The sequence below is a fragment of the Lampris incognitus genome, chromosome 8 (assembly GCF_029633865.1).
Source record: "Lampris incognitus isolate fLamInc1 chromosome 8, fLamInc1.hap2, whole genome shotgun sequence".
Taxonomy (NCBI): Eukaryota; Metazoa; Chordata; class Actinopteri; order Lampriformes; family Lampridae; genus Lampris; species Lampris incognitus.
The window spans coordinates 31,541,072-31,566,576 of record NC_079218.1 but is presented as its reverse complement, the minus strand read 5'-3'; the positions used below and the strand labels follow the sequence as shown (position 1 = coordinate 31,566,576).

The window sequence follows — 25,505 nt, the reverse complement described above, 5'->3', positions numbered from 1 at the left end:
AATGGCATGATTACTGCTGTCTTCGGCACATCCTGCGGGCGGACCAGCACCACCTAGTGGTATCCGCGCACAAGGTCCACCTTGGAGAAGATGACTGCCCCCGCCAAGTGCATGGAGAAGTCCTGGATTCGCGGGATGGGGTAGTGGTCTGGCATCGTGGCGTTGTTAAGGCAGCGGTAATCAGCCACCGCTAGCCACCGTTAGCCATCGTGACTATATGCAGGGGGGAGGCCCACGGACTGTTGGAGCGGCGCACGATGCCAAGGCGCTCCATGTTGGCAAATTTTTTTCTTGTCTGGCGAGCTTGGCTGGGTCAAGGCACTGTGCACGGGCGTAGACGGGGGGCCAGTGGTAGTGATATAGTGTTCCACTCCGTGCTTTGTGACTGCTGACGAGAAGATGGGTGTTGTGAGGTCTGGAAACTCAGCGAGCAGACACTGGCAAGCATGTAGGACAAGCCGATGGGGACCCCCCCCCCCCCCAGCATACATGGGTAGGAGCACAAGGAGATGGCGTCAGTCAAGCGGTGGTTTTTAACATCCGCCAACAGTCCATAAGTGTGCAGGAAATCCACACCCAGGAAGGGAATGGACACCATCGCTTTTACAAAGTTCCAGCCAAACCACCGACCTCCAAAAGCCACCTCAACATACCTTGTGCCATAGACGCGGACGGGGGTGCTGTTGGCCCCATCCATGGGGGGGCCGAATCCGCTGGCCATCAAGTCCACTGCTGTTGCAGGCAGGATGCTCCGCTGCGTGGCCGAATCAACTAGCAACTGCCAGCTGGAGATGGTATCCTGAATAAACAGCAGTGTGCCTTCTTGGCCAACGTTCAGGGCTACTACCTAGTGCTGGCCCTAGCTTTTCCTGCTCCGCTGAAATTGCATGGTGCACGGCATTGCTTGGCTTTGGTTCCAAACCTAGCATGGTAGAAGCACAGTCCCCCTGAGCCCTGCTACCGACGAGAAACTGCTGCCGTGGCAATGCCCGCAGCCTCAACCGACGGTGGTGGAAGAGCTTGGGCAGGCAGCAGAGCGGCTACACACTGTTGTCGGCTGGCGAGAAAAAAAATCCTGTCAGCCTCCACGGCCAACTCCCAAAAGCTGTTGGTGGTGGACAATTTGGAGCTAGCCAAGGCAGCATGGACGTGTGAGGGGAGCTGACGGAGGAACAGCTGCCTGAAAAGGAAAGTGGGGTCGCATGAACCCAGCATAGTCAGCATCTTGTCCATTAGCTCTGATGGCTTGCTGTCTCCCAAGCCTTGCAGCGAAAACAGCCAGTCCGCCTGCTCCACCTCTGCAAGCTCAGAAGCCTGTAGTAAGTGTCTCTTAAATGTGCTGTAGTTATCTACGGGCGACGGGGCTTGCAGCAGGCCCAATATCCACGATGCCGTCGATGTTCTGAGTGCTACCACGACGTAGTAGTACTTGGTCTCATCCACAGTGATGTTCTTGATAGCGAACTGGGCTTCGATGTGAGCAAACCATGCTGCCGCAGCCATCTGCCAGACGTCGGGCAGTTGGAGCGAGTTGGCGTTAGCCACTGCCGTTGCGCTGGTAGCTTTGTTTTCCATGGCTCACATCGGGGTCACTAATGTGGAGGATAAAAGAAAGGGGACAAGACCACTTCTCCTTTTGACCACACAGCCGTGGGGTCGTTTATTTCCTTCAACTAACTCCAAGTGAACAGTTCACAATATTGAAACCTCAACCTCGTGTCTACCCACGATCCCCCTTGCTAACCCCTGAACTCACTGTCTTAAAGGGACCGTCTCTAGTCCACATGGTGAATATCTAACCTGCAAGTAGGTCACTACAATATATTTATTCAAGTTAAGCAGATCAAAAGGCAAAAGTAAACACTTGACAGTTCTCAAAGTACTCGTGAAGGGGGCAGGTATGATGCAGTGCACTGTGATTTATTTATTTTTTTATAAAGTCCAGGGGCCTCATGTATCAATCGTTACTATGGGCAAATTTGTGCGTACACACCCATGGGACTTTTTAGCCCTCAAGTTTGTCTCAGGGACCAGTAGAACCTGGGTAACCCCTGAATTTAGACACCGATTGGTTAACACTGATGTCTTTGCAGGCCTGGGTGATTGTTCGTTGCAAGAGGTAGACAATAGATGTTAGGAGGAAGGAATTACAAATAACTGTCATGCTTTGCTACTGACTGTCAGACAATCTAGAGGGCTAAAAAATTCCATGGGTGTGTACGCACAAATTTGCTCATAGTAACGATTGATACATGAGGCCCCAGGACTGTAACCTCAAAAGTCAGTTATCCTTGAGCTTTAGCATAGACTAGGGTTCCCCAAATAGTTTTACCTAAGGGCCAAATTATGTCATGCATGCCAAGCCAAGGGCTAAAATGTCCGTTTTCCCCCCACATTGCATCAGCCAAAGTTGTTTTATGCGCAGATGTTGTTGTTGCTGCTATTACAATTTTTATTGTTATTATTATCATTATTATTTCTATCATTATAATTATTATTATTCTTAGTAGTAGTAGTAGTAGTAGTAGTGGTAATAATTTAGGCCTGGGATTCTCAAAGCCTGTGTTTAGGGTAACACAAGAAAAAATATGCAGTCTTGAAACAAAATAAGTCCAAAACCAACCATTTAATTATGGACAAACGGACAAAAATAAATGGATGTTCATTCACCAATCAGTGAGAGATGTGAGAGTGATGGGATGAGGCCATCCTTCTGATGTCAGGCCTGTTTTACTGTTGTGGCAATCCTGAGGCACTGGCTAAGATGTGCATTGGAGAGTCTGTTTCTTTCCTGGTTCTTGATAGAGTTCATTGAAGCAAATGATAACTCACATATGTATGTGGAGGGGAAAATTATGGGTTGGAGCATTGTAAATGCTCTCGTGTTTTTGAATTGAGCTTGGGGGGAAACCACATTGATCCAAAAGTCACTTACCCAACGCCCTTGTGTTGTGCTTTGAGCACATCAGATGTTCCCATCTCCAAGACCTCCATCTGGAGAGTTGCCTCATCTATGGAAAGGCACCAGCCTTTTGGCCTCTGCAGTCCACTGGCCGTTAGCCGAAACAGAGAATGGCTATCTCAGGAAGAGGATGATGTCACCTGATAGTTTAGGGGAGCTTTCATATCATCCCTTTTAAGTTTTCTGCCAGGCTCATCACGAAACCTTTCATTGCTGGATCCTCCCGCATTTTGTTCTTCTCCCGTAGACGTGGCAAGTGCAGCTTTTTCCGTGAATGCCTTTTCTCCAAAAGGTTCAGCTTTGACTGGAAAGCTTCAGCTGCCTCACACATATCCGCAACAGTATGGTTCTTGCCTTGTATTTTCAGATTAAGGCGATTTAGATGAGATATTTCACACACACAAAATAACATATGCCATCACCTTATTGTCACTTAAAAACCTCAGCTATTTTTGGGCTTTTTGGCTCCGCAGTTGGAATAAAAATGGCACAAGCTCATCATGCAGGTCTCACACCCTCTCCAACACATGGCCTTTGCTCAGCCAGCGGACAGCATTATGCAGCACAAGATCCTTGTTTTCCAGTGACATTTCCTCCAGCAATCCTCTGAAAAGGCGATGTTACAGACTAGAACTCACGCGAGTGTAGCTTACCAGTCTCGTCACAGTATCCATTGCCTCATTCATTTCCCCACAGTTTAGCGCATAGCACTGGTTTGTGAATAATGCAATTAAGTGCTAAGAGTGCTGGGTTAACAGCGGCAAGCCTGCTTACCAAGCCCTTGTGTTGTCCCACCATTGATTGAAGCCTTATCTATGACAATGGACACAATTTTGCTCACATCCAAGCCATTCTTCTCAAAGAACTGTGTTAATTCCATTAAAGATGATTTTCCCAGTTGTGTGCCCAGACAGAGGAAACAAAAAAAGTAGCACGTCGTGAAAGGTTTTCCCATCAAAAAAATCTTGCAAACACAAGATAGCTGTTCCATATCGGTTCAGTCACAGGATGAATCTATGGCTAGTAATATGGCTTCTGCGTTCTTCAAATCAGTGAGTAGATTGGAAAAACACTCCTCCGCTAAAAGTTCTACTGTTCTTGCTGCGTGTTAGCCGACAATGGCACCTGCTGTAATAGCTCCACAACCGTTTTCTTGTTTTCCACATCATGATTTCAAACTTCGCCAACCATATCAGTTGCACGTGTTTTAATCAACTTGGTATCAGTGAATGGCTTCTTAGCTTTTGCAAGGTTCCATGAAACATGCAATTATGCAGCTGTTGCACTCTCTTGTGCCGATGTTGATTTATGTACAGGTAGTAGAAATGGTATGTTTGCTGAATTGTTACCAAGAAGTGTTGAATTGATATATGGCTCTGTGTGTGTATGTGTCTGTGTGTTGCCTACAGGAAGAACATCAAGAAGCTGGTGCTTAAAAACCTTAACAACAGCCTGTACAGCAGTCCCATCAACAGAGAGGCAGATGATTGTTGCTCTGCATCAGAATATCCACATAACGGACACAGGTAAGAACAAAACATTACAAACAATAGGTAGAAATAATCAAGGAGTTCAAAAACTTAAGTGTTCTTGGCTTTCTTTTTTAAATTTCAGTCATTTGGAGGAGGAAGAGATGAAGAAGGTTTCAAGGACTGGGGAGCGGGTGGAGGAGGACCCAGAAATAACCCAGTTCAATGTGAACCCCATTGCTAAGTCCATTCCCCATGGCAGGGCTCAGGTCAACCTACAGGACACCATTGCTGACCTCAACGTGGACAAGGCAGCTAGGAACGGCCTGGAGGTAGGTACCAGGAATAATAGCAGGTGGAAAACCACTCTTGGTACGGGGCGGGAGACTAATGTGAATTGTATAAATAGGCTATTCAAAGTATTGCTTTTCTCAAAAAGTAGAGTGGCATTTGTGCCACTTTTGTCACACACAAAAACCCATGCTCAACCGTTTTCTTGTTTTGGGTTGAAGGTGGTGCTGAAATGGTAACAATAGTGACCCGTGTTCATTTGTAATGGATCTCTGGGATTTGCACTGGTTGAAAACCACTACAATTTTTTTTAAATTATTATTTATTTATTATTTTTTACACAGTTTAAAAATATACAAAAATAACAAAGATAACAAATAATGTACAGTTTAGGGAGAGGCAGAAAACCCAGTGGGCTTATTTGAAACCTCCACCTGAATAATGTTAAAATTTCACAATATTAAAGAGAACACAAAATTGACATACAGAAAAAAATATAACTACATAAACGTGATGGCAAACTAATAGTAAAATATATATAACAACAATAATATTAATAATATCAAAATAAAAGCAGCAAAAATGTGTGTGTGTGTGTGTGTGTGCGTGCGCGCGCGCGCGCGCGCGTGCGTTTGTGAGGGGGGTATTGCCTCCTGAACAATAGTAATGATGCATGTCACAGAGTGAAACAAATAAAACATGGATACATGGAAAACAATACATGGCGAAAAGCAGTAGCCAACCAGCAGTTAAATGGTTTTGTAAGCATCTTTTGTGATATTTTATAGAGGAATAGTTTTTTGCCAGGTAGGAAAAGCCATTTCTTAATTTGGTACCCCTAAATCTTATCGAAAATTGACCTCTTGCAAGTGAGACATTTAGGAGGATGATTTGAAGATTGATGAGTTGAGTAAGAATGGACCTGTGAATTTGCTTAAACATGAGTCTTGAACTGCTCAGGAACATTCCCTTTACTTGAATGTACCTTATAAATAAAAACACATATTTGAAAAATATTGATGTCATAAAAAGTAAGAATCTGTAGTTTCTGAAACAGAGGAGCAGATGAGATATATGACTTTGATCGGGTTGCAACTCCAAAGAAATGTTTCTGGAGGACCAACATTTTGTGAAGAGTAGTAGGAAAAGTACTCACCCAAACTATTACAATATAAAAGACTATAGAGTTACCATGTATATCTCCATAGGTTTCAGTGCTGAACTGAGTTCTAAGTATCAAGGGAAATGCAAACTTTCAATCTGCATTTACCCGTGGTGCTTGATCCGTGTAAAAAATTCTGCTTTACTTGTGTGAAACTTCAAGAGTTTCAAATCTGTATGTATATGTAATTATATTTTCTGATATCTGATTTTTTTGTTTTGCTTCTAACTTTAGCTTAGCAGTGAGGAGGTGTCGGTGTCCCTGGGAGATGAGTCGCTGCAGGAGGAAATGGAGGAGGAACAGCAGTCTCCTCACCCTGCAGGTCAGACCCAATTCTACAACTCTACTCACGCCTGGACTTAAGATCAGCTCATGGCCACAATGGCAGACTCAGGCCCTGCTGGATTAAAGCCTTAATGTTGCTGTTAATTCAGCATGTCACCCTATTTACACTTGACCAAACAGATGCATTTTGGGAACACACAGAAACACAACTGTTTTGGCTGTTTGTAGCTACTGTATGTAATTGAAGCCCTGTGTTCTCATGTTAAAAAGGGAAGAATTTCAATGATTTTTATGGAAATCCCCACATTGGCTATCTACTCAACCATAAGTTTAATGAACAAACAAGCACAAAGTTGATGCTTGTTTGTTGGTGCTAATGTCTACCCACAATGTCATTTAAATACAGCCAGAAACGATCACAAAACAGGAGATAGTACCATCTTAACACATTTCATAATTTCCATATAAGCTTGTATGAGTTCAATGCCCTCAGTTACATATTGCATTGAAGACATCCATATATAGAAGATCACAATCAGATGACAATGATACACATACATTTAACACTATTGAAACTGATGTTTACATGATTTTAATTTCTTTTTTCTTTTTGAGTATGTGTTTTTGTTATTTTAAAATACTTGAAGGGAAAGCACCCTTAGTCAAGGATTGACCCAAACAAGTTTTTGTGAAATAACATCAGATCATGAGGTCAGGGGTAATCATATAGCTCAAAGAATCAGAATTTCTTATCCACATTCTCCTTGGAGGAGAGATGTGTGTCACTATCAGTTGAAGAAAATGAGTTATCCCCAATTCCATTGACAGGTATTGTTCTGAGGCGGTCGGGCTATTACACTATCCCTTCCATGGAGGAACTGGCAGAGATGGTGGATGAAAATGGAGTATGTGTAGTGGAGAACTTCACTGTCGGCAGGAAAGGTGACACCCCCCTCTATTTCTAATACGCATTCTGTACATGTATATATGTCTCTTTGCGTGTAACTCTCACCCATATCTAAGTGTTTCTGTCACACTCTTTCCTGGCTTTGTCTCTTACTGTCTCTGATCTGGCTTTTTTTTCCAACTTGTCTGGCAACTTATGGGAATTTCCCATCTTTTTTATGTAAATGACCCATGATTGGATGGATGCCTCATTGCTGCCCTCTGTGATTGGTCTCCTGCAGGATATGGCTCTGTGTTCTTCCCTGGTGAGGTGAATCTGACGAGGCTGAACCTTGATGAGATTGTTCATTTCAGACGCAAGGAGGTCATCATCTATCCTGATGACAAAAACAAGCCTACTGAGGGTGAAGGGCTCAATAGGTCAGTACCAGGAAGTAAATCCTGTTTTGATAAGGCCTCATCATGAATAGATAAAAGATAATTTTTTAAGTTAATGCAAACGCAGCATGAATTTAATATTAAATATTTTCAATCCGAATGAAGTGGCTATGTAGGCGGTAAAAGACGTGTGTTTGCAAAATGCCTGTCATTCACTCCACATCATTGCTTGGTCACATATTACAAAAATTAACCTAAAATGTCTACTGCTCCTGCTTTAGAACATTTGGTCCCTAAAAATTGGGCAACTGACTGGTACTGGGCCATCCAAACACAAACCATTTATTGCTGGCTGTGCAAACCTTGGCGCAAAACAAAATTGTATCATGCCTTACATTACATCCTCAAGTTACGTCATGCCTTACAATCTATATGATTTTCTTTTTCTCTTTTGACTTTTTTTCTTTTTATTTATTCATTGTCCAAGGGGTACTTGAAAGTTGGGTTGCCTCTAAATACAAATCAAGCATCTTATGTATTGGCTTCTTGAACTCAGACACCTGCTTCATTGTTTCTCTTTGTCCCTCTGCTCCATTTCCCTCCAGGAGGGCCGAGGTGACCCTGGATGGTGTATGGCCAAATGACAAGACAACATGCACTCAGATCAAGAGCCCCGAGCGTCTAGCTGAGATGAGCTATGAAGGCCGTCTGGAAAATGCTTCACGCAAACAGGGAGCCCGCTTCCTAGAGTACCGGCCAGAGACTGGCTCCTGGGTGTTTGAGGTGAGCATCGCAGTGGGAAAGGTGTTGAGGCAGAGAGTCAATATTCATCAACTGGTTTCATTCTGAAAAGTGTATAGATCTATTTTGATTCCTGGCACGAGATCACAGCACACTGTAGGGAGAAACACAAACCAGTCTATAAATGCTTCGCTCAACTAGAGACTGAGGACAATCTCCCAGCTTTTGTTGCTAAAACTGGGTGGAAACAATTAGAGAGTTAAAAAAAAAAAACATGCGTTGCAAAACCAATCCAAAGTCTTTAGGGTGCCCTTTCATAGTGGCACGGTGACATGCGGAAGTCGTGTGCTTGTAAACATGGTCGTACCAGCAACACGTGCATTATAGGATGGCTCAGATGCAGTCATTGAAGAAAACTCCTTCAAAGTTTGTTGATGTTTGTTGAGTTTGCAGCGAAACTTATTCATTGGTTAAAAACAAACATAATTTACAATTTGATTAGGACATAATTAATCTGGCCAGCTGGACTACACATCTGCTTTGGGGGACATTACAGGACAAGTTACATTGGGAGACTGCACTGGCTACATTTTAGCCAACACGTCTTTCTTGTTCTTGGTTAAAAGTTTTAAACAAAGTGGGTGTCCCGATGGCATGGCAGTCTATTCCGTTGTCTATCAACACGGGGATTACCGGTTCGGTAGCAGAGAAATTCCAAAATGGATGGCATTATTATTAATTATTATCATTGATTATTATTGATAGTTATTATTCAGTTGATTAATTATTATTATTAATGGATTAGTTTTCACATAAGTTGGGTTAGTCTTTTTTCAAGACATTTGGATGTATCTGGAATGAAACTTGACATCGCAACTGGGATGGCTAAACCCCCCATCTCCCCCCCACTCCTCCCCTTTTTCTATCTCTCTCTCTCTCTCTCTCTCTCTCTCTCTCTCTCTCTCTCTCTCTCTCTCTCTCTCTCTCGCTCGCTCGCTCGCTCGCTCGCTCGCTCACTCGCTCTCAGGTGGCCCATTTCTCCAAATACGGCCTTCAGGAGTCGGATGAGGAAGAAGAGGTCCCGCCCAAAACTGATCCCAAGAAGCTGAAGATGTCATCGCAGCAGATTCCTCCCTCCCAGCAGCATGTGGTGCCACAGGCTCAGGTAGTTAGGGAATTCTGCGCCCATTTACACTTGAGAAAGATCCCTACTGATCTCCATCATCAGCTCTGTTTTTAAACAAGGGCTTTTCTGAACTACATCACAGTGTTTCCCCTACCATAGCGATTAGTGGGCAAGCCCTCTTCTCCTGTCAGCGAAACATAAAATTTAATGTTTTCATTGAAAAATAAAACACATATGTGCAACAAAGTTCAATTTACTGCACCATAGAAGTACTGGTTTTCAAAAGAATATATCTCTAGCGGTCTGATTGTTTATTGTATTTTCAGTGAAATAAGACTTTGTCTCATAAATATTTTTGAAATTGTTAGTTCTAAGGGTTTTGGGGCTTTAGTCTATAATCACTTTTTTTTCTCCCTTCAAATTCAAAGTTTAGTTTCTTGAAACTTTAAAGTGAGTGTTACCTGTCAAGGGTTACTTTTAGAAGTATATGTAACCCCAACTTGCTTAAAGTTTGCTGCACTAACATGATGACCCAGGCCACTGGATGAAAGAAAATTTCTCTTTTGGGTTCATTTAGTTCATCAAAATCCAAAAGTTAACTATTGAACATGCTGAGGTACCCACTGTTTAAGTTGGTGATTTGAAAATTTTTCACATTAACAATTTATATTTCATTTTATGGGGTTTATGTTGTTTCAAGTGCATGATACAATAATCAGTTATCACAGAAAGTTGAATTATCACATTATCACAGAAAGTTGAAAGTTGGAAAGATGGGCGGCACGGTGGTGCAGTGGTTAGCGCTGTCACCTCACAGCAAGAAGGTCTTGAGTTTGAACCCCGGGGTTGTCCAACCTTGGGAGTCAACTCAGGTCGACCTCTGTGTGGAGTTTGCATGTTCTCCCCTTGTCTGCGGTGGGTTTTCTGTGGGCACTCCAGTTTCCCCCACCATCAAAAAAGACATGCATGGGAGTCCGGGTAGCGTAGTGGTCTATTCCATTGTCTACCAACACGGGGATCAGCGGTTCGAATCCCCGTGTTACCTCCAGCTTGGTCAGACATCCCTACAGAAACAATTGGCTGTGTCTGTGGGTGGGAAGCCGGATGTGGGTATGTGTCCTTGTTGCTGCACTAACATCTCCTCTGGTTGGTTGGGGTGCCTGTTCAGGGGGGAGAGGGAACTGGGGGGAATAGCGTGATCCTACCACACGCTACGTCCCCTTGGCGAAACTCCTCACTTTCAGGTGAAAAGAAGCGGCTGGTGACTCCACATGTATTGGAGGAGACATGGTAGTCTACAGCCCTCCCCGGATCAGCAGACGGGGTGGAGCAGCGACCGGGATGGCTTGCAAGTGTGGGGTAATTGGCCAAGTACAATTGGGGGGAAAAAGGGGACAAATCCAAGAAAAAAGATCCTTACAGGTATCATTAAAGTATATCATATCAATCATGTCTGCATGGGTTTCCTCCTGGTGCTCTGGTTTCCTCCCACAGTCGAAAAACATGTAGGTGAGGTGAATCGGCCATACTAAATTGCCCCTAGGTATGAGTGTGTGTGTGTGTGTGTGTGTGTGTGTGTGTGTGTGTGTGTGTGTGTGTGTGTGTGTGTGTGTGTGTGTGTGTGTGTGTGTGTGTGTGTGTGTGTGTGTGTGTGCGTGCGTGCGTGCGTGTGCGCACGCCCTGTGTGATGGCCTGGCAGCCTGTCCAGGGTGTCTCCCCGCCTGCTGCCCAATGACTGCTGAGATAGGCTTCAGCATCCCTGAGAGCAGGATAAGCGGTTCGGATAATGGATGGATGTGGGGGGGTGGGGGTGGGAGACATGCATGTTAGGGTTAATGCTCCCTTCTATGCCCTTGATCGAGGTATGGCAAGACGAACTGGAGTTAGTCCTCGGGTGCTGCACAGTGGCTGCCCACTGCCCCTAGCTACACAGCTAGGATGGGTTAAACGCAGAGCATAGTTTTCCTATTGGGATCAATAGAGTATATCAAAAAAAAAATCAATTCATCTGGACACATTTACTGAGAGAAACGTTTCATCACTGATCTAAGTGACCTCTTCAGTCTAGATTGAAGAGGTCACTTAGATGAGTGATGAAACGTTTCTGTCAATAAATGTTGTATCCAGATGAACTGATTCGACTTTCTTTGATTTTCTTACCTGGATTATTGAGCATGCATAAAGACAATAATTTATTATATTTACAGCAGATTAGTGACAGATTGGGAAATATGACTTGTGTGAGAATTCCTGTTCTGCTTGTGCAACACTTAAGTTTTGCTGTATGTATTTTTCTGTGATTTTCTCTAAGACCATATTTTGCTACTATATTTTGTTTGATCAGGCAACATACAGTGAGTGTGCCAAGATGTTATTGTATAGGAATATATTAATGGAGGGTGTCTGTGGTATAAGTTCAAACCTCTCTCAACTCTAGTCTGAGTTGAAGCTCGGATGAAGTCTGGCTCAGATGTCTCTTTGCAGCAGTTCAAATACCTGAAGTTTATCAAGGTTTTTTTTAGCATGTGATATGAACTTGTGTTTTATTTCAAACTGGCAACAAATAAAAGCAACTAAGTTACTGAAGATGACGTGTAATTCAAATTCTTTTTTTTATGTTAGCCAAATAGGTTTACACAGTTTAAAAAGAGTATTTAAAATATGTAGATGAGTGTTAAGATATCTATATATCTGAAAGTCGGCTATGAAGAGAAGTAAGTTTTTTTTTCTACAAATTGCAAAAAGCAAGATCTACGATTTCTTTAGATGAGGGAAAATCAGCTTAAAGTCCTATCTTCACTACGGTGTTTTATTTTTTGAGCATTACACTAATAAGAAATGTATTACACTTGTAGAAAACCCTATTAAAATTGTCTCATTTTCTCATTTACTTTCTGGTATGAAATATGTATCTAACTACCTTTTTTGGTGAGAGAACCAGCTTTATCAGGCACTGGGTTCCCCCATTGATATATTTTTCAAAAGTTGATGTTGGAAGCTTTTAGTTTTTGACACGAAGTCATCAATCCAGATTTGGTTTTAGTTAGAGTTGCTGTACTAGGGTCCCCCCCCCCCCTTTTCTCCCCAACTGTACTTGGCCAATTACCCCACTCTTCTGAGCTGTCGCAGTCACTGCTCCACCCCCTCTGCCGATCCGAGAGGACTGCAGACTACCACATGCTTCCTCCAATACATGTGGAGTTGCCAGCCGCTTCTTTTCATCTGACCGTGAGGAGTTTTGCCGGGGGGACGTAGTGCATGGTAGGATCACACTATTTCCCCCAGTTCCCCCTCCCCTCTGAACAGGTGCCCCGACCAACCAGAGGAGACGACCAGGACACATACCCACATCCGGCTTCCCAACCGCAGACATGGCCAGTTGTGTCTGTAGGGACACCTGCCCAAGCCGGAGGTAACACGGGGACTCGATGCGGCGATCCCCGTGTTGGTAGTTAACGGAATAGACCGCCGCACCACCTGGATGCCCGCTGTACTAGGTTTTTACCTGAGGTTTATTGAGAAATGGTGATGAGTGAAATGAGAACTTATTTCTATGTTTTGGTAGAAATTACATCAAAATAAAATTTAATCCCAACCCAATTTCTCTATCCTATTTTCTTGTAGGGTTTATGTTGTTTTCCCATGCTTAGAATGAATACAGAGGAAAAGTTGAACCATAGTATTCATCAGTGTTGACCATAAATGGTCTCTTACCCCAAAGCCTTATGTCCACATGACCTCACTCTACCAAGTTTGAAGTCATCAACTTAACCACAACTGTCTGTGCATGTTTGTCTGTATCTTTTTGTGCATACCCAGTCCAACAAAGCTCTGGAGCGGCCAGGCAGTGTGGCTGAGCTGGATAGCGACATGGCAGACATCACCCAGAACGCCTTGCCAGAGAGAATGCTGGGAGGAGACGAAGACGGTGAGAGCGGGGGCATGCCTCAGGAACTAGATGGGGGCAATGGTCAGCTTGGCAGCTTGATCGAGATGGAGCAAGACCCTATCTCAGCATCCAGCCAGATTGCTTCATCACTGGGAGTCAATCCACACACCATCCAGGTAGATGTCGGAGCTTTTTTGCCTCTTGTCGCATTTTGAAACTTCCATTTTGTGTCGAGTCAGTATCTCCAGGAAATCGTGATCCTTATTGTGCTGAAACAACTGTTTTTACAGGGACTCAACTCATAGTTTCAGCGAGAGTAAAATAGTCTTGTGTAAAATAGCCCTCCTCATTTTGTCCCTGTTGCCATTTGAGTCAAGGGTAGTCTATTTATCATAAGTCATCGTGCTAGTGAGCGTATTGCAGACAATATCCAGCTAAGCCAAGTCTGTCAGAAAACAGTTTATATATATCAGCGAAAAAGAGAACAGTACAATATTGAAATGATGAAAACAAGGCTTTTGCAGGAGAGATTCTTAACATGTGTACACACCAAGGGGTGCGGACACATTTCAGCACAACAGGGATTACAATTTGCTGGCAGGACTGCAGATTGTGGATTTCAGCTTGCCTGTTGACCCTTTTCATATTGTGACCAATTACACCAGCAAACTAGCAACTGACCAGAGAGAGAGAGAATCATTGTGTAGCTAGTTAATTCTTTTCCTGTTTGGTCAGATCATGAAAGCGTCTCTGTTTGCTGAGGATGAGGAGGACGTCGACATGTTTCAGGAGCAAGGGGCAATGAGGAAATCAGTTGACATCTCCTCCCCTCTCCATCTCTTTCCGGGAGCACAGGGCAGGCCCTCTGGTAAGACAACCTCACCTCACCCAGGTCGTCCATTAGTAAGACAAACACAATCTCTATCGCACTTATCAGATATTTTGCATCTTAAATTATCTATCACAAATACTCTATGGTTTTCCTCTTTATCTTTCTATGTTGGCCATGAATCTCTCTTACAGTTACTCTCATTCCTTGTTTTTTTCCTCACTGTACTTCTGCTCTCTTGCATCTTCCCAATTTCATGGATACTTGAATCCCTCACAATCCGTTGATTTCATTTTTTACTCTTGTCTACCTTTCTCACTAATTCTCTCTGTTTCTCTCTCTCACTCTCTTTCTCCCTCCCTCTCCCCCGTAGTTGGTGGTTTCCTCCAAGCTCGTTTCATGGCCAGCCTCTTCTCTCAGCTCCCTGATGGTCACGGTCGTGATGGCATCCGTCCTAAGATACCCACTCCTCTGTCCAGAAATTCCCCTGCTGCGACTGAGCCCCGCAGATCATTTGGCTTGAGCGCCAAAGGTTCAGGGCCTCCCTCTTTCCTGCTGCCTCTCCGGGCCCCAGAGCTTTCAGTAAGGATAGTGGGGGCCAGGCGATTGGGTGGGCCCGTTTCCCTCAAGGACTCTGTCACTCTGGGAAAGGTTGGTGCAGTGATTCTCTAGTGAATAATAACTCCAAAATACATTTATTATTAAATCAGCTGCATGTGAGAAGCTTGTGATTCAATGTTGGAAAGTTCATTGAGCATCAGAATTACCTTTGTCTGCTTTCATCATGCTTTTGGCATATTGAGTACTAGAGATTTGTAAATTGCATCAAGCAAAACTAGTACAAGCTTCTGTTTTTCAGATTTTTGTTTTGCTGCTACTGCTTTTAATAAATGCATTGATGAAGACTTGCAGGAGATAGGGTAGAAATGGGATATGCTAGGCAGCAAGGGCCTTGAGTCAGATACGACCTCCGACAGTGTTTTTTTTTCTCTGTACGTACAGTGTATCCATATTGGCTGAGCCAGCAAAACAGTCAGTGTTTTATATATTTTATCTCTTAACCTAATTTTCGGGAAAAAAAACACTTCCCAGGGTGGTCTACTGATGGATGCAGGGCTGTATGTGGGCCGGTCATTTCGGGTGGGTTGGGGTCCTGGATGGACCCTGGCCCACTGTGGGAAACAGCTCAGTGGACCGCCGGCGAAAGATCAGGACTATGGAGAATCCCAGATGTGCTTCGACTTCCTTCCCAAGCCAGCCAGGAATAACCAGTAGGTTGAAAGCACTCTGATGTTCAGTTTCATGCTCTTGCTCTCTTCTCTCAAATCTCCATATTGAAATACATGTATTCCTTTATACAGCACACTAAGAAAAGCATGTAGACTTTTTTTCTAAAGAAAATTGAGTTTCTTGGGTCACAATTACCTGATCCACTTGGATTTTCTCCAACTAATCAGGGGTGAGATGAAGTCAATTGGCTGATGGATCTGCCCAATAAGGATAATGATATAAGAGCTGCACATATTTACTATTTTGATGAATAGTTAAATTTTAAAGAAAAAAAAGTAGATATTTTCATATTAAAAGCATTATAAAGATGCACCAAAATAGCCAAACCTCTTCCATTATGTAGAAAGAGATACTTTTATCAAAATTCATGTCAAAATAGAAAAGTAAAATTTACGTGAAATGATCTTAAAGGTAGAATGAGTAGAATTTTCCTAAAAATCAATGTATAGACTCGTACAAAAATGATTCCTCTCAGTCATCACTTATGACCCACTAGACATGTGTGGTGGTGTTTGTACTTGCAGAGATCCTGTCCTCTGCCTGCATTTTCTTATTTTTCTTATTTTGCTGTGTATGGGACGTTTCTGGGCATTAATCTTTGGGCAGCGGGATTCTATAAAAACGTAGTGACCAGGTGCCAGAGCGAGCTCGTAAGCATGCATCTGAGAGGAAACTACAACAAGATGCAAATATAGTGAGGCGAAATGCCAAGTAGACAAAGCTTGTTCCAAAACGAGAGTGGATCTGGGGTTGGCTTTCACCTCCTGGCGAGCACTGAAGGAGAGGATAAGAATTAAGAGCGGTGTGGAGTTGGTCTGTACACTGGGATGTGTTCTGGCAACTGTGGTCAGGGATGTGTGCTTCTGGTGTCGTTGAGGAGGGGCCAATGTTGCATGTTGTGTTTACAAACCGCAACATACAAATCCTACTCATTCTACCTATAATTGATGTTTGATAATTTAGATATGTTTGCTTTAGCCTAGTGGGACAGATCAACTGCAGTAAACACACCATTATGTGACTTTTTACCTGTGTTTTTTGTACTGTTATTTACTGATTACTGGAGTACATTTGATCAACTGTCTAGAGGTAGAAACTTGAATATATTTTCATTACTTTTACCCTGTGAGAGCTAAGAGAAAGCAGATTAACACCAGTATACTTCCATTTTTTTCTGCTTCAGGCCATGATGTGTTTTTTTCTACATGGCCACTCAGTTTACATAGTTCAATGAAGAACAGTGATACAAATCCTCAAAGGACCCTCTAGTGTGTTACTATAGGATGATAAGAAATATTACTGGGTATGTTCCCACTAATGTCACACATACACACTACATATCACATTAAACACAGATTTGAACTCCCAAGTTTTCAGCTTTTTGGGGTTCCATACTGCGGTACATTGCTTTACAAGGGGACATTTTGTCAAACAAGCCTCTCCCCTGCCATCTCCCGAGACTGTCTCTCCATTGTCCTCTTTCCTCTCTTCTGTCATTTCCTCCCCTCTTCCATTGTAGGCAGAAAAACTCAACTGTCAAGGGTTTTCCCCAGGGACAAAAATGGGTCTTTAGGGTGCCCCAGTCCAGAGGACTGGGAAACTCGGGTGACTTTTCTTGTTGCGACATTAAACATAAATTCTCATTTGCCCCGATTATATTGTATTGTTACTGTTATAGCACTCTAATAGGTGACATCACCTATCCTAATCTGGTTTCCTCGCTCTTTCACCAAAAGCAGTTACTTTGGTATCCTCCCTCTTACGTAAGACTGTAACATCCTTAGAAAGGCTGTGCTTAGTTGAGCAGTTGCAATGTCAATAGATGACAAACATTATTTGTAGTTTAGCTTTAAAATTGTAAAGTCTTACTTGGAGCATTATTTAAGGATAATGATTTATGAACTAGATTCCCTTTTCTTATTTTCTATGATTGTTAGGGATGGGTATCGTTAAGATTTTAATGGTACTACTACTCTTACCGATACTGCTTATCAACCCGATACTTTAACGGTACTCTTATAGGTTCTTTTTGTTATTTTTTTAAGAGGAGAAAAACAAAACAAATTAAGAACAAAATTAATATTGCTTTATTGTCTTATGTCTGGATAGAGCGTTACTTTTAATCATTATCCCATGTTTGTATAATCTAGTTAACCCCGTTTAGGCTCCAGGCTGCTAGCATACATAATATACCTGAGGTAGATGGGGCAGCGAGAGATGAACTATGAACTAGGCTTTTCATTCCAACCCGACTCCACACCAGGTTATTTCACTGATACATTCTTCCTCCTTGGTTGAAGGGTTGCTAATCAGTGATATCACCTGGTGTGGAGTCCGGCTGGAATGAAAACCTGCATACACATGGCTCTCCATGGCACATGGTTAGCCACCCCTGAACTAGGCAGTTGAAAACTGTTTCTTCACCTGTATTTGATGCGCTTTCACTAGATGTTTCGAAAGATTACTTGTGTTTCCACCCTTACATGCAAAAGAGCAAAAATGCATCAGACAAATGTGTTAATCTCATTGCAAATTAGAAACTTAGTTGGTGAGACAAAAGGTGCAAGATAATGTTAATGTAGCCTAAATAAATAGGACATTTATTTTCTTGATTTCTCCAATACCAGTAGCAGATTTATTAACATCGGAGCTTATTGCTACTATGGTCTTTAATAATTTGGTACTGATGCCCATTTAATACTGTGTTTCGGTACCCATCCTTAATGGTTGGGTTGCTTGGTATGCTTCAATGTATTTAAAAATATGTTCTCTACTATTTTCCCCTACCAGGTTGACAGAGAGCCCCTTTAAGGTGGTGGTTGAGCAGGTGGTGGGTTTGGAGCCTCAAGTGGTTAGCAGCACCAGAAGGGAAGAAGATAAGGTAGAGGAGAGCCAGAGCCAGGCAGTGCTCCAGCGCCCCATGGAGATTTGTCTAAAGCACAGCACGGTCAGCACTTCACAGGGCACCATCTGTCCCCTGGTTCGGCCACAGGTTGGAGTGGCGGCCCTTCATGAGTACGCAGAGTGGATCACTGAGCTCAGGGAGAAACAGGGCGATGGAGATGGTGAGGAGGGGAGGGCAAACATGGACTACTTTACCAAACAAAAAAAGAAAGAAAAAGAAAATCACCTCACAGTAGTTAAATGTTGTTTGACTTTGAACCTAGCAATACATTTTTGTTTCATGAACAGTGCTAGTTCTCTTTTTGAGCTATTACAGGTTTGAGAGAAGAACAAGCCACATTTGAATCTTTACTATAAATGTGTACTCACTGACTTTATAATTTCAGTATTTCAGGCAAAATGGCCTTTAATAATACAATTCTATTTGACCTCAGTTCTTTGAATTGGTTTTACGTTTTAAGACACTTGTAGATTTTTGTTTTAATTTCAAATATTAAAAATGTCATTTGACTTCAAGTTTAATTTCAAATGAAAACTCATTCATGGGCATAAATTTCAATTTTTTGATTATAAATCATGGGTATGTAAGCCATACTCATACTGCAGCTTTAACTGAGTGAAATTCACTTTATAAATAATGCACATGTCCATTTATAATTTCTTTATAAATAATGCTCATATCAATTTTTGTCTGGCATAAAACATATTGTTACAATCAAGTAAGTCATACAAAAATCTTAAATACTATCTCAAAATGGATCTTACCATGATACTTGCATGTAATTTATTTTTATAAACTAAATTACAAGTATCAGGGTAAAATCCATTGTGAGCTAGTATACCTTGGTGTTTCCGTGATGGTAGAGATCTCATTTTAAAAGTTGCTGTAGACTGTCAGGTTAGATGTATTGATTCAGTGTACTAATACTGTGCACCAAAGCAACCTGACACCTCTTTGTCTCCTGCTCTTTCTTCCTCAATCTCTGACCACAGTTGTCCTGTGTTACTGGGCCGAGGTATGGACCCTGTGTGAAGCCCTCTGGGGCAGGTTGGGCCTCGATGATCAGGAGCCTGATGCTGAGGCCCCTGGACAGTACCAGCAACAACTAGAGAGAAGGCGCACCTTCTCAAACTGGCTGTCCCGTGGCGCCACTCAACGGGTGGAGGAGGAAGTGAACTTGGCCGGGAAAGACGGGCATGTGGAGGCCATCTTTAGCTATCTGACAGGCAGTCACATAAGTAAGGCCTGCTGCCTTGCTCAAACGCACGGTAAGAAGGGGGAAAGTATGAGGGGAGGGCAGGCATCCAAGACTGTGTTCACACGATTCTTCGTAATCAGACTTACCAGTAAAGAAAAATTAAATTTAGTAAACAGTGGACCTTTGATGCAGCATTGCTGCTTAAAAGCTAGCCTTTTTGCCAGCCTTCCTTTTGTCAGATTTTGAGTGCTGAACAACTTTTCAGAGGGGCAGAAGTGACATCAACTATTACTTTTGTTTGCCCACCAATTACTTTAAAATGAAGGGGAAAAAAAGGGTTTCATTCCACTTAGGCAGTTAATTATGTTTATGACAAGAACAGCAACCATGATGAACAAAAGAAATGATGGTAGAATGGTTGTTTGGTTCTTAGATAGTCCTGTGTTGTGTAAGCCTTTGATTAGTGTTTGACAGCTCTACTTTACTGTTTGCTGATGATGGCAACCTCTGCAGCTAGTTGAACCCACTTCACATTGGCACAAAACTTGGCTGAAGCATTGCTTTTGCAGAAAAAAAAATACATTAAAAAAACACCCATTTGAACATAGTACCAGAGACTCACTACCAATCCTGGGAGAATTGGCCACCTTGAGAATCTTTGGCATGGTGGCACAGTGGTTAGCACTGTTGCCTCATAGCAAGAAGGTCCTTAGTTCAAACCCAACTGGGTCTTTCTGTAGAGAATACAAGTTCCCCCTGTGCTCATGTGGCTTTCCTCCCAGTGCTCCAAAGACATGCATATTAGAGACACTCCTGCCATTGCTGTTAACCAAGGAACTAGCTCTAGATATGGAGCTGGTCCCTGGGTACCAGACAGATTTCTCTCAATTGTTAGGATGGGTTAAATGCAGAGGATATATTCCAGGAATGTATAGAAAAAACACGAATAAAGTGTTTCTATTTTTGCAATGGCGAATTCTGCTCTGTCAGCCCTATGTCATAAACTTCCGAATAACCGAGCATCAATTTTAACGTGTCCATGTTTCACCACTCTTCAGGAGACCATCGTCTGTCCCTCTTGCTGTCCCAGGCAATGGGCTCTCAGCACTCCAGAGACCTCCTAGCCCTCCAGCTTGCTGACTGGAACCGCATGCAAACTGACTCTTACTTTTCTGAGGAGCGACTGCGAATCTTCGCTCTCCTCGCTGGAAAACCGGTATGGAATGTTAAACTTCTTTTTGTGTAAGAGTTGCACAGATTTTAAGAGTTGTTGAAATTAAGCCTTTCAATATCTAACTTAATAATCAGCTTGCTGAGATTTATTCAGCATTTGAGGAGAACTTAACCTTGCCCAGGTTACATATTGTTCAGTTTTATTCAGCATATCTGTGCAGGTAGTGTACAGAGATGAAGGTTGGTTAGTGTAGGCTGTTTCCATTTATTTTCAGGTAATTTTACAGAGAACAGTACAAATGGGTGCAAAATGGTCTAAACTAATGCTTGAATTGTTATGCATCAGTACATGTAACTATGTATGATTATTTACTGACACAGAATCCTCTAACTGAATTTGTTGTCTGGCCCATGCAGGTATGGCAGTCATCTGAGTACATGGTGAATGTTTGTTCTGAGTTGGACTGGAAGCGATGTGTAGCTGTCCACCTGTGGTACATGTTACCTCCCACAGCCTCTGTGGCTGATGCCCTTGCCAAGTATGAAGCTGCCTTCCAGGTGAGCAGTTTTGAATTTAAATTTCGATATCACAGGTACAGTGCCTTGCAAAAGGATTCAACCCATAGTGACAGTCATCACTAATTTCTGGATTATAAAAGAGACAAAGTGATTAAAATGCGGAAGGCAGGAAAAGGATACAAAACAATATCCAAGTGTCTGGATGTCCCACAGAACACTGTTGGATCCATTGCCAGAAAGTGGAAGCTGTATCACACCACCCAGACGCTTTGTAGGACAGGCCGTTCCTCAAAGCTAAGTGTCAGAGCAAGACTTGGGCTGGTGAGGAAAGCCACAATCACTTTAAAGAAGTTCTCAGTGGCTGAAACTGGAGTAAATGTGCATGAGTAAACCATATCACGGGTTCTCCATAAATCAGGCCTATATGGGAGGGTTGCAAGAAAGAAGCCATTGCTCAAAACTATGCATATAAAAGCACGGTTGGAGTTTGCTACCAAGCATGAGAGAGACCCAGTTAGGATGTGGGTAAAGGTTTTGTGGTCAGATGGAGACGAAAGTTGAGCTTTTAAGCCAAAACTCAAAAGCGTTATGTGTGGTGCAAACCTAACACTGCTCACGTCCTAAAAAACACCCTCCCTACAGTGAAGCATGGCGGCAGTAGCATAATGCTATGGGGTTGCTTTTCATTTGCAGGCACTGGGAACCTTGTTCAAATTGAGCAAAGAATGGATGGAACTAAATACAGGGAAATATTGGAATAAAACCTGTTGCAGTCTGCCATAAAATTGAAGCTTGGGAGAAGGTTCACCTTCCAGCAGGACAATGATCCTAAGCACAAGGTTAAAGTAACAATGGCATGGCTCAGCACCAAAAAGGTGAACGTTTTGGAGTGGCAAAGTCAAAGTGCGGACCTCAACCTCATTGAAAATCTGTGGCACAGACTGAAAATCGCAGTCCAGGGGCACCATCCCACCAACCTGCAAGACCTGTACAAATTCTGCCAAGAAGAATGGGCAAAAATTCCACTCCAGAAAAAACTCCAGAAGAATCAAAGAAAGTTGAATCAGTTCATCTGGATATACAGCGTTTATTGATGGATCGGTTTCATCACTCAGCTAAGTGACATCTCCAGTCTAAACTGACTGTAGGTATCCCCACCTGTTATAAACAATACAGTACAATACAGTTGCCTAACGATCGCAACCAATGACCAGTTTCATATGCAAATATGGGTGTGACCTTTAACTAGAGTTTCAAAGGCTGTGTGTACTATTCACAGAGGATTAGGGATTGTTGCAATCACAGCATTGTAAGATGGCGACAGATGTATAATGGCCGAAACCAATGGCCAGTTTAATGTGCAAATATGGGTATGTGCAAATGTGGGTGTGCCCATTAACTAGAGTTTCAATGGCCATGCGTACAATTCACAGAGAATTGGGGAATAGTTGCAATCACAGCATTGTAAGATGGCGACAGCTGTTTAATGGCCGAAACCAACGACCAGTCTCGTGCAAATGTGGGTGTGCCTATTAAGTAGAGTTTCGATGGCCATGTCACAGAGGATTGAGGAATAGTTGCAATCACAGCATTGTAAGATGTCAGCAGATGTACTCGGGGGGTGGAGATATCTGCAGCCAGTTTAGACTGAAGATGTCACTCAGTTGAGTGATGAAATGTATCTGTCAATAAACGTTGTATCCAGATGAACTGATTCAACCTTCTTTGATTTTCTTACCTGGATTATTGAGCATGCATCAAGACACTCCAGAAGAATGTGCAAAGCTTGTACATACTTAACCCAAGATTATCATGGCTGTTAGTGCAGCAAAGGGCACTCTAAAAAGTATTAATATGTGGGGGTTGAATACTTATGCAAGCACACAATTTTAGTTTTTAGTTTATTTAAAAAAACTCAGCAAAGCATAATTTATTTTGTTTTTGGGAACATGCTGTTAGAGTTTATGGATTCACAAAAATAATATTGTTCAGGAACAGATGTGTGAATATCTTTTATAATCCAGAAATTAGTAATGACTGTCAAGGGCATTGAATACTTTTGCAATGCACTGTACACCAATATTAAACAAGTATGAAATGTGAAAGCTAAACTCTGGATTATAGAAAACAAATTATGCTAATCTAAACTCGAGTTGTCTCCCGTGTTGCTACCCACCACAAGACTGCTTCGAGCCTACCTCTCTTCTCCTTTCCTCAGGGCCTAGACGAGAGTGGGAAGTACGCCTGTGCCCCACTGCCCCTTTACGTGGACCAGACTGAATACCAAGGCTTAGAAGAGGAGGAGGAGGAGGAAGACAAGAAGAAGCGGCCTCTGTATGACCTCTGCTTCCACTTACTCAAACTCTACAGTGACAGGTAATCCAAATAAGTCTTACAAATCTACTCTATCATGGACCTCCCAGGCCTTTGTAATGACCCATAAAACCTGGAGTGTCCTGACAAAAAGTGTGACATTAGCTGGACACTTTGGAACAAGGTGTCCTTTGTTGTTAATTTGGACATTTCTGCTGTGAGTGGTCCCAGGGCCAATGATGCCCCCCTCTGTAATAGATTAAAAAATAAAAAATTGGTAAATTCTTGGGGGATGTGAACAAAAAATTTAACTGAAAATAACATACTATGGTACCATTAATTGTAAGAAGCACCCCCAAGCACCCCCATACCATGACGCTGCCACCACCATTTTATTGGGTACTCCCAATAAAATGTCTTTTTGGACAGATACGTGGAAAAATAACGATTGAAGAAACAATGGAAACTAATCTCTGCCCCCTATCTCTGCCCCAGACACTATAGCCTTCAGCAGCTGCTGGATCCCCTGACGGTGACCTGGGAGCGTCTTGACTACCGGCTCAGCTGGCACCTGTGGGGGGTGCTGCAAGCCCTCCACTACAGCCACCTGAGTGCCTCAAGGCAGGGCCTACTCCACACCAGCTATGCTTCCCAGCTGGAGAGTGCAGGCCTCTGGCATCTGGCCGTCTTCGTCCTGCTGCACATACCAGATGACTCGTACGTCAGAGCTGGAACTAGTTTAGACTATGTCCAGTTAATTAAGAATGTTTAAGATATAAATTAGATTCAGATAGACATTTGAAGAAGATGTTATTATTGCATTAGTCTTGAGAATTCTTTTGATTGATTTTATATACAGTGGCTTGAGAAAGTATTCGGACCCCGTCACATATTGAATACTTTATTGTGTTGTAGATTTAATTTTGAATGGATAAAACTGCCATTTTTGCCCATCAACTTGCGCTCAATAATCCATAATGACAAAGTGAAAACATGTTTTTAGAAATTTTTGCAAATTTATTAAAAAAATCAAAAATTGAAATTTCATTTTATAAGTATTCAGACTCTTAATTCAGTAATTTGTAGAAGCCCCTTTGGCAGCAATTACAGCTTCAAATACTTTTGGGTAAGTCTACAAGCTTTGCATACCTGGATTTGGGCAGTTTATCCCATTCTTCCTGGCAGATCCTCTCAAACTCTTGTCAGATTGGATGGGATTTGTCTGTGAACTGCCATCTTCAGGTCTCTCCACAGATGTTCTATGGGGTTTAAGTCTGGGTTTTGGCTGGGCCACTCAAGGACAGTGAGAGACTTGTCTCGAAGGCACTCCGGTGTTGTCTTGGCTTGTATGCTTCAGGTCATTGTCATGCTGAACTGCCACCCCAGTCAGATCGCATGCACTCTGAAGTAGGTTTTCTTCAAGGACCTCTGTATTTGGCTGCATTTATCCTTACCTCAATTCTGACTAGTCCCCCTGTCCCTACTGCTAAGAAGCACCCCCATACCATGACGCTGCCACCACCATACTTCACCATAGGGATGGTATTAGCCAGATGATGAACAGTGCCTGATATTTGCTAGACACTCCCCAAAAAGTTCAATTTTTGTCTCATCAGACCAAAGAATCTTTTTCCACATGCTATTTTATCCATTTAAAATTAAATCTACAACACAGTGTGCAAAAAGTGAAGGGGTCTGAATACTTTCTGAAGCCACTGTATACTCACTGGCCACTTAGGTACACCTATAAATAGCCGAACAGCAAACGATGTTCAGCTCAATATATAAAGCATGTGAACATGGTCACCAGGTTCAGTTGTCGTTCAACGAAATATTAGAAGGAGGAAAATGTGCGATCTAAGTAACCTAGACCATGGAATGATTGTTGGTGCCAGGCATGGTGGTTCCAATATCTCAGAAATTGCTGAGATTTTCACCCACTACAGTCTCTAGAGTATACAGAGAATGGTGTGAAAAATAAAAACATTTCTGTGGAAAAAAAACACCTGGCTAATAAAGGAGGTCAGAGGAGAATCTCCAGACTCGCTTAAGCTAACAGGAAGGCCACA

At 42.6% G+C, this 25,505-nt stretch overlaps 1 protein-coding gene across 1 annotated transcript in view; it reads left to right on the top strand.

The window, feature by feature from the left end:
* Nucleotides 1–25,505, top strand: part of nup98 (nucleoporin 98 and 96 precursor) — an 83,708-nt gene that overhangs the window by 44,836 nt on the left and 13,367 nt on the right. The window contains exons 15-31 of the mRNA XM_056284494.1: nt 4,372–4,488; nt 4,577–4,763; nt 6,119–6,206; nt 6,998–7,111; nt 7,357–7,495; nt 8,059–8,236; nt 9,222–9,359; nt 13,140–13,385; nt 13,945–14,077; nt 14,412–14,689; nt 15,131–15,309; nt 18,119–18,393; nt 19,226–19,501; nt 20,490–20,647; nt 21,022–21,162; nt 23,342–23,499; nt 23,932–24,153. Coding sequence (XP_056140469.1) covers nt 4,372–4,488; nt 4,577–4,763; nt 6,119–6,206; nt 6,998–7,111; nt 7,357–7,495; nt 8,059–8,236; nt 9,222–9,359; nt 13,140–13,385; nt 13,945–14,077; nt 14,412–14,689; nt 15,131–15,309; nt 18,119–18,393; nt 19,226–19,501; nt 20,490–20,647; nt 21,022–21,162; nt 23,342–23,499; nt 23,932–24,153 — 3,027 coding nt within the window. The remainder of the gene's footprint in view (nt 1–4,371; nt 4,489–4,576; nt 4,764–6,118; nt 6,207–6,997; nt 7,112–7,356; nt 7,496–8,058; nt 8,237–9,221; nt 9,360–13,139; nt 13,386–13,944; nt 14,078–14,411; nt 14,690–15,130; nt 15,310–18,118; nt 18,394–19,225; nt 19,502–20,489; nt 20,648–21,021; nt 21,163–23,341; nt 23,500–23,931; nt 24,154–25,505) is intronic.